The sequence below is a fragment of the Canis lupus genome, chromosome 7 (assembly GCF_048164855.1).
Source record: "Canis lupus baileyi chromosome 7, mCanLup2.hap1, whole genome shotgun sequence".
NCBI lineage: Eukaryota > Metazoa > Chordata > Mammalia > Carnivora > Canidae > Canis > Canis lupus.
In genome coordinates, this window is record NC_132844.1 from 8,620,877 (window position 1) to 8,635,875 (window position 14,999).

A 14,999-nucleotide genomic window follows, 5' to 3' on the forward strand; every position below is an offset into this window, starting at 1 on the left:
ACTTGGTCTTTCAAAGGAATAAGAAAAATCAGCTCCTTTTCTTACTTAAAAAAAAAAAAAAAAAGTGCTCAGTATATTTACTGAGCACTAGTTTGCAAAGGATTCCCCTAAGAACTTGAGAGGAGCTTAAGACAAAGTCCTTACCTTAAGTAAATTAAAAATCTGGATGAAGAGAGGAAAGTGACCTCACATGTGGCTTTTCTCAATGGAAAAACTATACTATGAAGGTGCATAATTATTAACCCTTACAGAAAATAAAGGGATAAGAGGTTCTATTTCAGTTTGCTAAGGTAGCGCAGGAAAGACAAATGATCAAACCTAATTGGTAAAAATCAAATAGTTTATTGAATAAAAAGCAGGTAACTCACTTACATGCCACCAATCACCTGAACAGAGCGTATCTGTGTGTTGAATCCTAGGGATCGGAGATTAACTACTTCTGCATTAAGTTCAATCTTCTTTCCTTTGAAGTCTTCTCTTTCAAAAAGAATAATTGTTGGTTCAGAAAATTCCTGTCAAGGAACAAAAATAGTTTCTATCACTCAGCTTTGACAATAATTTGGACTTCTACAGAAATAATCTCCTTAAAGGACAACTTGTAAGGTGGGACCAGGCTTAGCCTGTCCTAAAGCGCCTTTCCCTGGAGGTCCGGGTGTTCCTGTACTCCAAAACAACAGGGACGAAGGGTGGAGGGGCAGGAAAGTTTTCTACTGCATAGGAAGGTAGGTAAATATAATGGGGTTTTAAAGCGGGGAGGACATATCCTAGGCACAAAAATATGGGTATTTGAATCATCAACACTTGTCATTTATTTCCAATTTTGCCATTTTTTTTATTGGGGATAAGGAGGGGCTAGGGAGCCATGTTCGGAAATGGCGAGGGCAGTGGCAATCTGGAGGCTAGTGGTACAGTGGCAATGACCTAATCAAGGAACCTTCCCCTTGGATACATTTTTCTTTCTTTCTTTTTTAATACTTTATTTAAATTCAGTTTGGCAGCATATAACACCCAGTGCTCATCCCATCAAGTATGTATGCATTTTTCAAATGCCTTTTTTGTTGTTGTTTTAATTGTAAGACAACAGTGTTCCCAAGCTTTCCTGTAGGAATAATTGTTAGGAGAGAAAACAAAACCAAACCAGGGTGGAAGCCCCCTGTTCAAGCCATCATTCATTTTTAAGAGGACAAGAGCACAGACGTCCACTGATTTTCAGAAAATAAAAAGCTGGCAGCTTATGCTTGTTTTCCAAATTACAGACCCTTATGACCCTAGTCTAAGCTCTAATGATAATAATCCTAAGATCATAAATAATACATCAAAAATTCCCTAGTCGCTTAAAGTTTTGTGGTTAGGGTGTGTCAACTTACTGCTTCATTTACGTGGATATGCCCCGACGTGTACAAAGATTTCTGTCGAGCAGTAAACAGAGCAGATGAGTATATAGAGGTGGTTTGTACGTGTAAGAATGAGGTTATATAAAATATATAAGGAAACGACATAAGTAGCAAAAGTGGCGTGAGCATATATTCCAAGTACTAGTTGATTTGAAGACTTGACAACTGATGTGCGTGTGTTTGGGGTGTGTGTGTGTGTGTGTGTGTGTGCGTGCACTTAAATATAGATTTGGAGATAGCTTTTAGACTCCTAAGCAAATTAAATATCAACGTTTTAGATATTTTATTGTTTATAAGCTAATGAATCTTCCACATCATTCCAAGTTTCTCTGCTACTATTTTCACATCTCAAGAAAGGTCAGCATTTTAGTTATTTGAACAGGCAGGGAAGGACGAGCTAAAGCCACCTCCTGTATGCTCTTCCTACTTTTAAAACTCAAGTCATCAACTACATGTGTTTAAGGCTTCTTATGAGAGATCAGCTACAAAAAGACAAGTATTTCTACAACTACAGACAGACATATCTGGACTTGAACCTCTGCACTCTATCTTGATGTTTTGTTCTACTGAACATTGCTTGGGCTACATCAAAATGAAAGGTTTCTGTTCAAAAAGGGACACTATCATCTGAATTAGCACATATGTGACGCACTGGGAGAAGACGTGATTGCAAGTCCTTAAAACAACAGAGCGATTTAAAAACCAAGACGGGGGGCAGCCCGGGTGGCTCAGCAGTTTAGTGCTGCCTTCAGCCCAGGGCGTGATCCTGGAGACTCAGGATCGAGTCCCACGTCGGGCTCCCTGCATGGAGCCTGCTTCTCCCTCTGCCTGTGTCTCTCTGCCTCTCTCTCTCTTTGTCTCTCATGAATAAATAAAATCTTTAAAAAAATAAAAAATAAAACTATGAGGACTTTCTGCGACTCAGTAACAACAACAAAAGACACAAGACCTTGTAACAAAAGATAAGACCTTGGCAAAGGATATAAAACAGGCAGTTCACTGAACAGCAAACCCAAGTGACTAATTCGTATGTGAGATACCAGTCTCACTAACAGTGAAACATACTTTCAACCCAATTTCTTCAAATTGATGAAAGTGAGAGAATTCCCAGTAATGGTAATGACGTAGAAACCAGGAACCCACATGCTCTCCTAGTAAGGATCTCAAGTAGTGGAATTTGGCAGTGCCTAGAGAAATTCATGCACGTGAAATCCAGCAGACCCACTCTTATTTATTTTTGTTTTTTTTTTTGTTTTTTTTTTTAGATTTTATTTATTTAGTCATGAGACACAGGCAGAGGGAGAAGCAGGCTCCTTGCAAGGAGCCTGATGTGGGACTCGATCCTGGACCTCAGAATCAGACCTGAGCCGAAGGCAGATGGTCAACTGCTGAGCTACCCAGGCGTCCCAGATCCACTCTTTTAAAATACATACCCCCAGGAGACTTCACACAGGTCAACAGGGATATATGTGTGTGTGAGAGGATTAAGTAAAATAAAATATGATGATGAATACTTTAGCCAATTAGAATCAATAAACTGGATGTACGTTCAGCATAATGGGCAGCTCTTAAAATTTTTTTAATGTAAGTATTGGGTTTATAATGATGAGAACTATAGTATCATACTGTATATAAATTAAAAGCCAATAGTTTTTTAAAAAATACACTTAATAAGAATATCCGAGCTGTATCCCATACACATCAGAATGGGTGCCCGTAAAGGAGAGAGGCATAGAAATAGGAATCGGGCATGCAATGGAAAAAAACAAGATAGGAAAGGGACCTTGAACTAATCCTTGATGACTGTGCCATGGCTGACTCAACACTCTACACCTGAAGTCTGAGAAAACAGCCAACCAAATCAACTTCTATGCCAAAGATCTAAAAAGAGGGGCGTATGGGTGGCTCAGTCGGTTGAGCACCTACTTTTGGCTCAGGTCGTGATCTCCGGTCCTAGGATCAAGCCCCATGTCAGGCTCCCTGCTCAGTGGGGAGTCAGCTTCTCCCCTCCCTCTCCCACTGTGCTCACTCTCTTCTCACTTGCTCTCAAATAAATAAAATCTTAAAGAAAAAAAAAAAAAAAGATCTAAAAAAAGGCCAAAACATCACAGGAAGCAAAGTTCTACTACAACTGTTTTCTCTGCATCTGACTTTTAAGTCCTGAGGAAGCCTGCCTGTGCCCCCATCAGCTGTGTGAGCCCCACATCTCTGTGACACCGTATTCACACGGACATACTTACAGCATCTATAAAACGAAGAGACTTGAAAGTTGCTCCAGGCAGGCATCCCATTGCAGAGAGACAAGGATAGTGGCCTTCTTCCAACACGTACTGATTACCAGAGAAATTTTCTCCATCATATGCAACCCAGCTACGATAGGAAAAACCACATATATGTAGAATATGTAATTTGAATATTCCTATTCAGGAATATCATCATTTTGAGAGGTAGCCTGTTATAAAGCACAATGCGTATAGCTAACCGTTCTTTCTTCAAAAATATCTAGGCCTATTTACTGTTTTCCATCTTTGGCAAATTAATATTCATAAGTCAGCTGTCAGTTTGGCATTTGGGAAACAATTTTTTTTCTTCCTCCATGAAATTATTCGTGTTTTTACCTGTATACCTTCCAGTATTCCTCGGCCCTCTCCTGGGTGCCACCATTCTTCAGCCCCTGAGTCCTCTCTGAGTAATCCTTCAACCTCCACAGCTAGTGGATCTACTGATTTCCTCCCCAAATTTCTCTCTTTTATCCTCATTTCCAGCACCTCTGTACTGGGCCAGGAGTCCAAATACCACAGTGACTTATCTTTTTATTTTTATTTTTTTTTAATTTTTACTTATTTATGATAGTCACAGAGAGAGAGAGAGAGAGAGAGGCAGAGACATAGGCAGAGGGAGAAGCAGGCTCCATGCACCGGGAGCCCGATGTGGGACTCGATCCCGGGTCTCCAGGATCGCGCCCTGGGCCAAAGGCAGGCGCTAAACCGCTGCGCCACCCAGGGTTCCCTGCCACAGTGACTTAGACAAGTCATTTAGCCCCTCTGGGCCTCACCAGTGTCAGTAACATGGTGATTTACCATGCTTCCCTAGAAGAGATGGGGTTTTTTGGTTCATTCTTTTAATCCAACAAGTGCTAACTGAGGATTAATTGTGTGCGTCGGGTACTTTTCCATTGCTGGGGACAGAAGAGAAGATAAAATCCTTGGTACCATCAGGTTTACACTCTAGTTAGCTGAGGCAGACAATAAATGAACAACAAAAGTACCTAGCTGGTACTAATAAGTGAAGCAGGCAGGGGATAACGAGGAACTGGGACAGAGATGGAGGTGTGTGCTAATAAACTGGACTTTTACTGTAAATCTGTGCACTTGAATGCTAAGCCAGTGCAGTTTCCACTGTGCAATGCTAAATGATAGGCTGGTGCTGTTGAGACCATAAAGAACTATATGATTAAAGGCACCATTACTATTATTATTATTATTATTAGACTTAATTCCTCATCATCTGCACAGATGGCTTCAAGAGTTTTCCTGACCAACTTTCCATGACCTTGGGCTCTCCCCTCCTTCTAAAGCTTTTGTAAAACTATTTTCAGCACAGCACTTCGAGCTCATTGCCTTTCCCTTCTTGTGTTTTCTGTGGCATCCATCTCTTACGCTCAGGGGTAGCCTTCATGATCTGATCCCACCTTCTCCACAGTACAAAGACCTCTCAGCTCTGGGGTGTCGTGCTCCTTGATCACATACACACCAGCTCCACGCCAGCCATGTACTGCCTATCATGCAGAATGCCTATCCTATTCCCATCTACCGGTAAAAAAAAAAAAAAAAATCTACCTTGAGAGGCATCTTAGAGATTATTTAGAGTCCTGGTACAGGTGACAGGACAGGCTAGAGAGCAGAGAACTGGGTCTGAATCACATTGTCCGGTGATGTGATGCCATGTCACCCTCTGATGTCCGGCACTCAGATGCTGCAAAGTACAGTTTAGTACTAACAGGGCCTTGTCTCGTTCGGTGGTTTTGTATAATATCAAGCAGCTAAAGGTGTCACTAAATACTTGCTGATACGTGAATTCTAACCTTTCGCAGCAATTAGGCTCCTTCAGCCCACTGTTTTACTTACCTCCCTCCTAAAACTCTGCAAGACTTGGTAGAGAACGAATCATCAATTTGACTTGTTGTTTCTTCAAAACCTTGACTGCGACCTTGAAACTCTGGTTCTGAAAACAACTGAATCTTTGAAAAAGTAAACAGAAACACGTGAAATTATTTTCCTGAACACATTAACTCCTTCAGCCTTTGAAGTGATGCAAACATGACCTGTTAACTCTTGTTACAATAAACTACTATGAATTTTATAAATCCTTTAATTTTCTATTTCTACATTAATGATCAATTAGAAATACTTTGGCCGCACCATTCAGGCTTACTTAATTCAGAGACATCAAAGGACAAGCCAACAATAGAGGCCGGTTTCTATAGAACACCCTGTTGCGACAAGCGGTGAGGCATTTTAAAGCTTTATTGTGGCCAAAAGTAATTGTTCATCAGTTCTAACATTTACAAGAAACTTTATTTTGGAAACATAGTATAGTTTTCCTCCCTCTCAATGGAAGATACTTGCTGACTTATTAGAATCTTGTGTATGCCAATAAAGGAGGCTACAGTGGTGTTTGTGCCTCTGTAATTAGGGCTGTCTGAACTCTGAACACTTCCATTAAAAAGCCTAAATGACAAATGTAACACTTCAGTTGATGCAGTCAGCACTCAAAGGCTTGCATGAGAGACCATATAAAAGAGACCATATAAAATGTTTGTCTAATGCAGACACAGCAAATATGAAAATTCATTTTACTGTTTATCACAATAACTATGTATTGTTTGAAATATTAATCCTAGCTTACTAATATAAACCGATCGGTATAATGATATCAAACTCAACTTTATATAAATAACATTTTATAAGACATTTAGATATGGGTAAGTGCTATCAAGCATTTATAAAGGAAACCAAAATCTATTTTATTTTATTATTTTATTTTATTTTATTTTATTTTATTTTATTTTATTTTATTTATTTATTTTTTTCCAAAATCTATTTTAAAATATCCTTATGCTCTCTGGTATAAAAATGGGTAAAAACTAACAAAATGTCCCAAATGCCTCACATTTTACACATAAGATCAGCTTTTCAGCAGAAGCCCCTAATTATAATAGATTATTTTTTAAGTTACCTGATTTCGTCTCCTTGGGCCAGTGAAAGAATCCTAAAAATTTTTAAAGGGAAGAGAGAAGGACATGAATAGACTGGACATATCAAAAAAGTTCTTTCTTCCAGCTCATGAGCAATTACTGTTAAAAATAATCTCAGAACAGTTTCTATCGTGTTATGTATTACATAAATTAGAAGTCCACATTGAGGAAATCCAGAATTCAGTTAAATATTCTCATATGAAAGTATAACTCCTTACCAAACATATGGGTTGAACAGAAGAGATCTTACAATTTTTGCCTCCCCAGTCCTCAAAACTGGTATAGAAGCCTTTATCCAGTATATATTGTTCTCCCGTGAAGTCAGGATTCTCATAGGCTACCCACCTAAAGAAACAAAAACACTGACTTGTTATAGTTTGTACTTTTTTTTTATATAGTTTGTACTTTTTATGTATAATAAAATTACCAACCCACTTAGGTAAATATGTATAAGAAACTTCCATTTGTTTTCATAATCAGCCATCTTAATTTTTCTAATCTCTATTAGTCTCTTGGAGACTTGTCTGTATGACAAATCGAAGTGACAAGTGAAAGTATCTTTACTTGAACCTTTTGGTGTCCTCACTTATCAAATACTAGTCCCTGAGAAAGCCCCAGTGGGGGATATTTGTCTGTATTTCTTTCTAATTCTATTCTGAGGAAACCATCTGGACTTCCAAGAAGTACCTGTAAAGTTCTCTTAGTAAGCAAGCAAGAGTTTTTTTTTTTTTTTTTGTTATCGACATCTGTATTTTTCCAGAAAGATTACAAGAAACTACCTCTCTGTTTTTTTGTGTGTGTGTTTTTTTTTTTTTTCCTCTCTGTTATACAACAAATCACACTGAAAAAAAAGTTGACCAAAGAAATGCTTTGGAAAAAGTACAGCAAGGGGAAACAGCATGTGCCAAGGTCCAGAAATGTGACAGACTCTGGTGTATTGGGAAACTCTAAGAAATTGGGAATTACTGGAGAAAAGGAGACACTGAGTGGGGGAGGGGCTGAAGCTGGAAGGGAAGAAAAGATCAGAGGCACAACAGAAGTATAATACCTCTATTACAAATCATGGCAACTTCAGTCTTTGAGTGAAAAACACATTCTTCAGGTTGGCATGTACACACAGAGAGATAAGAACTCTAACACTGTGTGCAGGAAATTCAAGCCAACGTGAGTAGTGAACTACCCTTGAGTTTAAATATTATTTGAAACACTAAAATAAAGATGATTAGTAATTATGCTACCTTGATATCAATATGTAATCATCTTTTTATATGGTACATTGGTTGAAGTTCAAGAACTGGTTACCTTTATAAACACATTGTCCTCCTTTTTGCAAGGTCATCATATTATTTGGGTTATAAGTTTTGTTTCTTATGCAAAAATTAACGATTTTAGCCAAGCTGATTATAAAACAAAAGTCTCCGTATCCTGAGTGGACTTCCGTCCATTTGCATGATAAAAAATTGCTCCAAATTTACCATTAAAAAAAAAACAAACAAAAAAATACAGCTAAGTAATTAAAATTTTATTTGGAATAGGATTTCTGTCGTGATGTGTCTATGCACAGTAAGCAAAACTGAACAAACACTCAGATACTAAAATCTCTTCTGGGATGTTTTCTTTTGTTGCCTCGCAAGTGACCTACACTCAGAGGATAATCAACAAAACCAACTTATTGATGTGATGCTACTTTCTAGCCAAAGATAGTCTTTAAAAGGTTTTCACTTCTGTTATATTCAAGAGCTAACTCAGCGTCTCCTCCTGAGTTCATCTGCTGCCCTACTGATCTGCTCACCGCTGAAAGGAATAATACGTATATGCCTGCATTTATACTCAAAACTTTCCAAAATGCTTTCACATCTATGACCCCACTTAATCTATTTTACAGAAAGGAAAACCTTAAGACACAGAAAAGTGAATTCATTGATTCTTTCAACAAACGTCACCTGGCCATTCATCATGTGCCAGGAACTAGATGGCACTCGGCATGCAAGGATGAAAAAGACAATCCTTGCCCTTGAATTTACAGACAGCTGAGAAGTATCACAAGGAATTATTTGTTGGCATTTCCTGAGTGGGGAATAACTTGTCCAGGGTGACACAGCTGATTAGTGACCAAGGATGACTGGGCCAGGACTGTGTTTCCCAAGGCTCCCCATGCTCTTTCATGACCCAGGCTGCCATTTCCCTTATCAGGTTTCCTTTCATTTATTCTTCCATTGAGCCACACTTAAAACAGTCCACACACTTCATAACTAGAACAGATTATGATTATACTGTCAAAGGGGCTTGACCTTAGACAAAAACTCAAATACAGGTATTTAGGAAATGAACAGCAACCAAGGAGAAAAAGAACACTGCAAAAATCTCTAGGATCAAGTAGCTTATAACAGCTAACGTCTGTATGTGCACTTCCGACCATCTGAACAGAGTAAGTGCTGGAAGACCAGTCAGCCCATTTCAGAAAATACTGCTCCCCCACTTCAGAACCTCATTAGCAATTTTTAAGACCTATCCTTTAGCATGGTGAGGCGAGGAGTTAGGAGACCTCGTTCTAGCTATGGTCATGACATTCACTTCCAGATAACTTTGAAGGGGTCACTTAATCTTTGTGAAAGATCGTATTTTCATTTATAGGTAAGGAGGTTGGCCAGGATCCCAGTGCTGACATCGTGTGAGGTTATACAGCTCCTGGGAGCCTGGGTGTGCTGCCTTTGCTCACATGGCCTTTGGCTTGTGAAAAGAAGTGACAACTAAGTAAGAGCATGGAATCCTACTGTGTGAGGAGGAATATCTGCACAGCAAGAGTATCTACAAAAACCAGGATGAAAGAAAGGAAGGAAAAGAAGGGAAGGAAGAAAGAGAAGAGAAGAGAGAAAAAAAAAAAGAGGTTAAGTCATATCAGAAAAAAAGTATTCCTGGCAGGCTCTGTATCTGTAATAAGTTACAGAATTTACAGGTGGCTGAGAAGTATCACATGGAATTATTTGTTGTTTGTTCTGAGTGGGGAGTGACTTGTCCAGGGTTAACAGAGGGCTAAAAGGCCTTTTTTTGCTTGATTGACTTCCGGTTTGGAGGGGAAAAGGCTGTGAATGGGAAGAGATGGAATGGAACACAGGAGAGAAGGCAGTTCAGCAAGCCTGGGAGGAAGCTTTAATCCAGCTTCTTTAGTCCTTTAACAAAAATCCAGATTTCTTTTTTTTCAAATCACTAACAAGTGAGAATGCTCTATTTCCTTATAAAACTAAAATAAATCACTTGTAAGGAAACACCCAACACCACATAAACTCATCTAATTCATGGAGGTTGAAACAAACAAACCACTTATTAGGATGTTACTTGAATTGACAGTAGTGTTCTTTTCCTTCCAAGATGCAGCCCCAGATGCATCACCCATTAATAGGAGGGTTAAAAAAAAAAAAAGAAAACTCAGATCTGAGATTCTTGGGTATACCTATAACTTATACTCGAGACTTGTAAGAAAAAGATTCCTTACTGTCCTTGTTTAAACATATTCTGTACACATGAATCAACACTTCTCGTTTATAAGGTTGATGGGGGTGGTGGGGAGAGAGCGAGTACAAGTACCAGCAGGTCCCAGGCTGCTGCAATCACTGCTCGGAGCTTAAGGGCGGCAGGGCAGCCTGGCCCTTCCGTGGAAGGGAAAAGGAAAAAGAAATTCAAACAACAGCACTTTTAATTTTTTAAGCTGGACTCTAGAAATATTTCCTTTTGTTCTTAATCTTAAAACAAAAAAAGTTAGCTCTGTTTCCGCCATTTGAACGAGATAGCACAACGTGAAAATGATGAGTAGAGCTGAACAGGGAGTGTCTCCTGATGTTGCAATAGAAGCGGAATCCAGTTCTCGAAACCTCAGTTGGATTCATGAGCATCCTTCCCGAAGGCTGGTCTCTGAGCTAAACATGAGTTGACTGCCCGGGGAATTTATTGCCCGTGTGATAGGAGAGTGCACCTCCTGGGAGACACCCAGAACAAGAACCTCAAAAAGGTTTCCTGAAAAGTTTTCGGGTTCCATCCTGAGACGTGAGGAACCAAAGTAAAATTCTTATTTACCAAGAAGAATAAAGTCATTGAAATCATTCTTCTTTGAAACCATTAAAAACAAAGAGGCTAGTCTTCCTCCCTCGTGTTGGCACACCTCAGCCTCCCAGCCCACAAGGACCAGGTCCCACGCCAGCTCTTGGGCCAAAGTCTTCCCCGTGTACAAACTGGAAAGTAACCTCTCTCTGCTCAGTAGATTCCCGGAGCACGTAATCTCCAGGTCTTTTGTAGCAATGATTATGTTTTATATGAATACTGTAACCTCTGTGAGGACACCATACAATGCTTTGCACATAAGAGACCTCAGTAAGTATCTGTCCAATAACCAACCCAGTGAACCGCGAGGAAGCAGCTGGTTCTGGTTTACAGAAGCCCTTCTACAACCACACAATTTAAAAGGAAGTGGTGGTGATGGGGGAGTGATGTGTGCACACCTCCTTTCAACTTCCCCCAATACCACAACTCAACTGCTATAACCAGAGAGAAAGCCTGGCAGGAAATACAACGCTAAAGGACTAAAAATCGAAACCTATAAAAACAACGTTTTATAAAGGAAACTGACTTCAAGTAAACAAAAACTGGATTAAAAAAAAAAAAAAAAAGACTGGCTCTGGGCACAAGCATAATGTACATAAATGCCCTAAGGGAACGCTACCCGGCTTCCTTCTGCTTCCTCTGCTAGCATGACTGGACTCGGACTCATGCCACTGATACACCTGTGAGCTCCAAAACGTACAACTGTTTTTCGAGACTGAGTCGGTCACTATTTTCCTTCTAAATAGTGAACTTTAAAGCTAATCTCAAATACTAGAGGGCCGTGGCAACATTTCAGATGACTTCTGCTGTACCATATCTTTTGTCTACAGCAGATTGTAAAATGTTAGGGCTCCATGGCAGGACCCAGTTAGGAGGCATTTCCTGCTAAGAATGAAGACCGAGAAGTCCCAGATGTCACCCTGCCAAGATGGTGCCACAAGCAACAACCTACACAAGGATTTGGTGAATATCACTAACAGTAAAAGCATATTACATCATAAACACAACTCCGATATCCAGGGATCCTATGGGAAGCTCCGTGAAACATGATACAATTGAGGTTAGAATGATCCCAATAGCCTAGGTTACTCATGACATAAAACAAAACAAAACAAAACAAAAAACTTAACATCAAACACTTTCAACAGAACCAATGTCAAATAATTTCATAGAATTATTTAAGAATACTCTCCCTTATATATAACTGACGTCAACCTGGATAATAAGGACGATTGTTTAACTTCTCTTAATAGACACCTGTTTTGCCCATCTGATATCTGTCCCCATTCTTTCTGATATTTCCGGGGATCAACTCACCCCAATCGTCCTGTGGGATGGAGCCTATCCTGCTCCAGGACTGGGCACATAACCCAGGTACCATCATCTCTGTGACTATGGTGCTTGGTTCAGGCAGGTACATACAACCCAAGCTGAGAGAATCAATGTTAAACTTGGAAACTTTGTGGCAAAGAGAAGCTCTTTCCACTGGACACAGTGAGAAGAGCAAAAGGCAGATGATGCTGCCTTAGGGCACCAGATGGAAGTAGCCTGCCTTCATCAAAGCCAGCACAGAAGAAAAGCCCAATCAAGAGACAGAGAGCAAGTTCTAATGACAGCGTCTACACCCTATATCCAGCCACGACTGAGGCAAAATCTTTCCAAGAACTTTTAAGTTATGGAGACCAATAAATTCCATTTTTTTTTTTTAATTTTTTTTTATTTTTATTTATTTATGATAGTCACAGAGAGAGAGAGAGAGAGGCAGAGACACAGGCAGAGGGAGAAGCAGACTCCATGCACCGGGAGCCCGACGTGGGATTCGATCCCGGGTCTCCAGGATCGCGCCCTGGGCCAAAGGCAGGCGCCAAACCGCTGCGCCACCCAGGGATCCCAAATTCCATTTTTTTAAAACTTACACCAATTTAGGTTGGCTTGTAGTTGTGTGCATCCCAAAGAATCTTGACTGATCATCTTTCAATAAAAGCTTACATTAAATAAAATAAAATAAATTTAAATAAAAGCTTTACATTAATAAAGCATTCAATGGCTAACTCCAGGTACACTGAAACAGTAATTTTTCTGTCAAAATAATAGTGAAGAAATAAGATGAAGCAGGTGTAGGATGTAGGGGCTGAGGGCAGGCTACCCCAAAAAGTACCACAATGGCATATTGATTATTTCAAAGTAAAGTTGCTTAAACAGCCTGTGTAAAGACATTCAGACCCTCCTCTGTCCTCCTGAAAGCAGGAAATAAATCTCCCATGTGAAAGGTGCCCTCCCTGTACCTGGAGGTAGAGACACACCCTCATCACCAGAAACAGGGATTTAGAGCTGAGAAGGCCAGAAAAACAAACCTTTAATAATTTACATTAGCCCAAATTCTGTTTAGAATTCCTTACTAATTGAAGCTTCCAAACAAGTTTTATCCTGTCAATTCCTCAAAAATATATTGTCTCTCTGTCTAAAACATATAAAAACGGCCTGCCTTGGTCATTTCTTTGGGTCTCAATTTCATTACTGGGCCTCCGTGAGCATGTAAATGAACTTCGGTGGGGTTTTTTCCTCTTGTCATCTCATGTAATCTATCTTATGTCAATTTAATTCTTACACCAGCTAGAAGAATCTTGATGGTATAAGAAAATTTTTCCTCCCCTGAAAGGACTAGAGGAAAATTGAACGGGACTTTACCCTAACCTCTGTTTTCTGGTGTTAGATCGTTATTTTTTTATTTGATTCCCATCATAAGAAATCCAGGAGCTCTTCCATTCTGCAGAATGATAAGAGAAGTGAAATCTGTGGGTTTCTACTATCATGAAACCCAAAAGTCTACTGCAATATTATATTACACATGAAGAAAAAGATTATATGAGAAGGATTTTAAAAAGCAGTTATGAAAATATTGTGGCAGTATGTATTAAATGACTGATTTAATGTTGGTATGTTTATCTATTGAGTGTCTACTCTGTGTCCGAGACACTATTAGTTTAATACAACCCAAGGTAAAAGTGTTTAAGATCCCAACAGGGTCATTTCACTTACACTCCACTCAGTACATTAATAGACTGTGTCTTCAATCCATATCCGGTCTCCTTTAAGTTAGCAACAATTCCTAACACATCAATACTGGAACCTTTGGATCCAAAGTTTTTTTCACTGTACATTATCATGTGAGCATTTGAAAAATCCTATTAAGAAAAAAAAAAATTCAAAGTTCAAAGGCTAGCCATTTATTATTCAAAAAATATCAAGTATTAGCCATCAGCTTTTCTTTAACTTACACCTAATATAGGTCGTAAAGACTTAAGTTCTCCATTGTAACCTCCCCAATCTTTCCAGTCCTTGTACTCCCCTTCTTCAAGCAAATACTGATGACCTGTAAATCCAGGCTTCTCATAAGCAACCCAACTGCAACAGAAAGAACATGAAGGAGTAGTAATTTACATTAGTGCTAACATTTTTCCCATGTGTTTAACAGTTTTATTAACAATTTCTAATAGTTATGAAGCTAGACACAGATTCATGCATTACAACCATCGGAATTCTTTTCTGAAATTTAAGAGACTAATAGAATGGCCCCCTAAAGAACAACCTAAGAAATATACATCAAAGTTCTGTAAAGGAGTATAGGGAGTGTGTGTGTGTGTGTGTGTGTGTGTGTGTGTATGTTTAATAAGAAAGACTCAAAAGAATTTCAGCAGGAGCGCTTGGGTGGCTCGGTAGGTGAAGTGTCTGACTCTTGATTTTTGGCTCAGGTCATGATCTCAGGGTCTTAGGATCAAGCCCTGCCTCCACTCATTCTCTAATAAATAAATCTTTAAAAAAAAAAAAAAAGAACTGCAGCAAAGAAAACTGGATAAACTTTCTTCAATGAGTAATTATTATATATTTTTGTCTATTTACAAGACCATTTTTAGTGTATACTTCTAAAGGAAATACGTAAGATCTATAAAGTATAAAATGTCATAAAAATAGCAAACTAACAGCTCACTATAGTATGGAGCATAATATTAATAAACAAGATGTAAATATGATCAGTCCGGACTAATTTATCAGCCTTGTTCAACTGACTGGCCCCAAACCATCCCCTCGAACTGCCATGTGAAATCCGGGTCACAGTTAGCTGAAAACATGTTTAAAATTCACTGTACCATGTTATTTGTAATGGTTTTTGGGTGGCGGCGGTGGGGGGGTGGGAATGTGATACTACTTCACTAAAGGGATAAAAAAGAAACCCCTCTGGTTCCTCCCATCTA

At 39.2% G+C, this 14,999-nt stretch overlaps 1 protein-coding gene across 1 annotated transcript in view; it reads right to left on the reverse strand.

The window, feature by feature from the left end:
* Nucleotides 1–14,999, reverse strand: part of CRYBG1 (crystallin beta-gamma domain containing 1) — a 47,791-nt gene that overhangs the window by 7,459 nt on the left and 25,333 nt on the right. The window contains exons 10-16 of the mRNA XM_072831903.1: nt 14,025–14,151; nt 13,786–13,931; nt 6,870–6,996; nt 6,633–6,665; nt 5,522–5,634; nt 3,635–3,764; nt 373–512 (exon numbers count right to left, since the gene is read on the reverse strand). Of these exons, the coding sequence (XP_072688004.1) occupies nt 373–512; nt 3,635–3,764; nt 5,522–5,634; nt 6,633–6,665; nt 6,870–6,996; nt 13,786–13,931; nt 14,025–14,151 (816 nt within the window). The remainder of the gene's footprint in view (nt 1–372; nt 513–3,634; nt 3,765–5,521; nt 5,635–6,632; nt 6,666–6,869; nt 6,997–13,785; nt 13,932–14,024; nt 14,152–14,999) is intronic.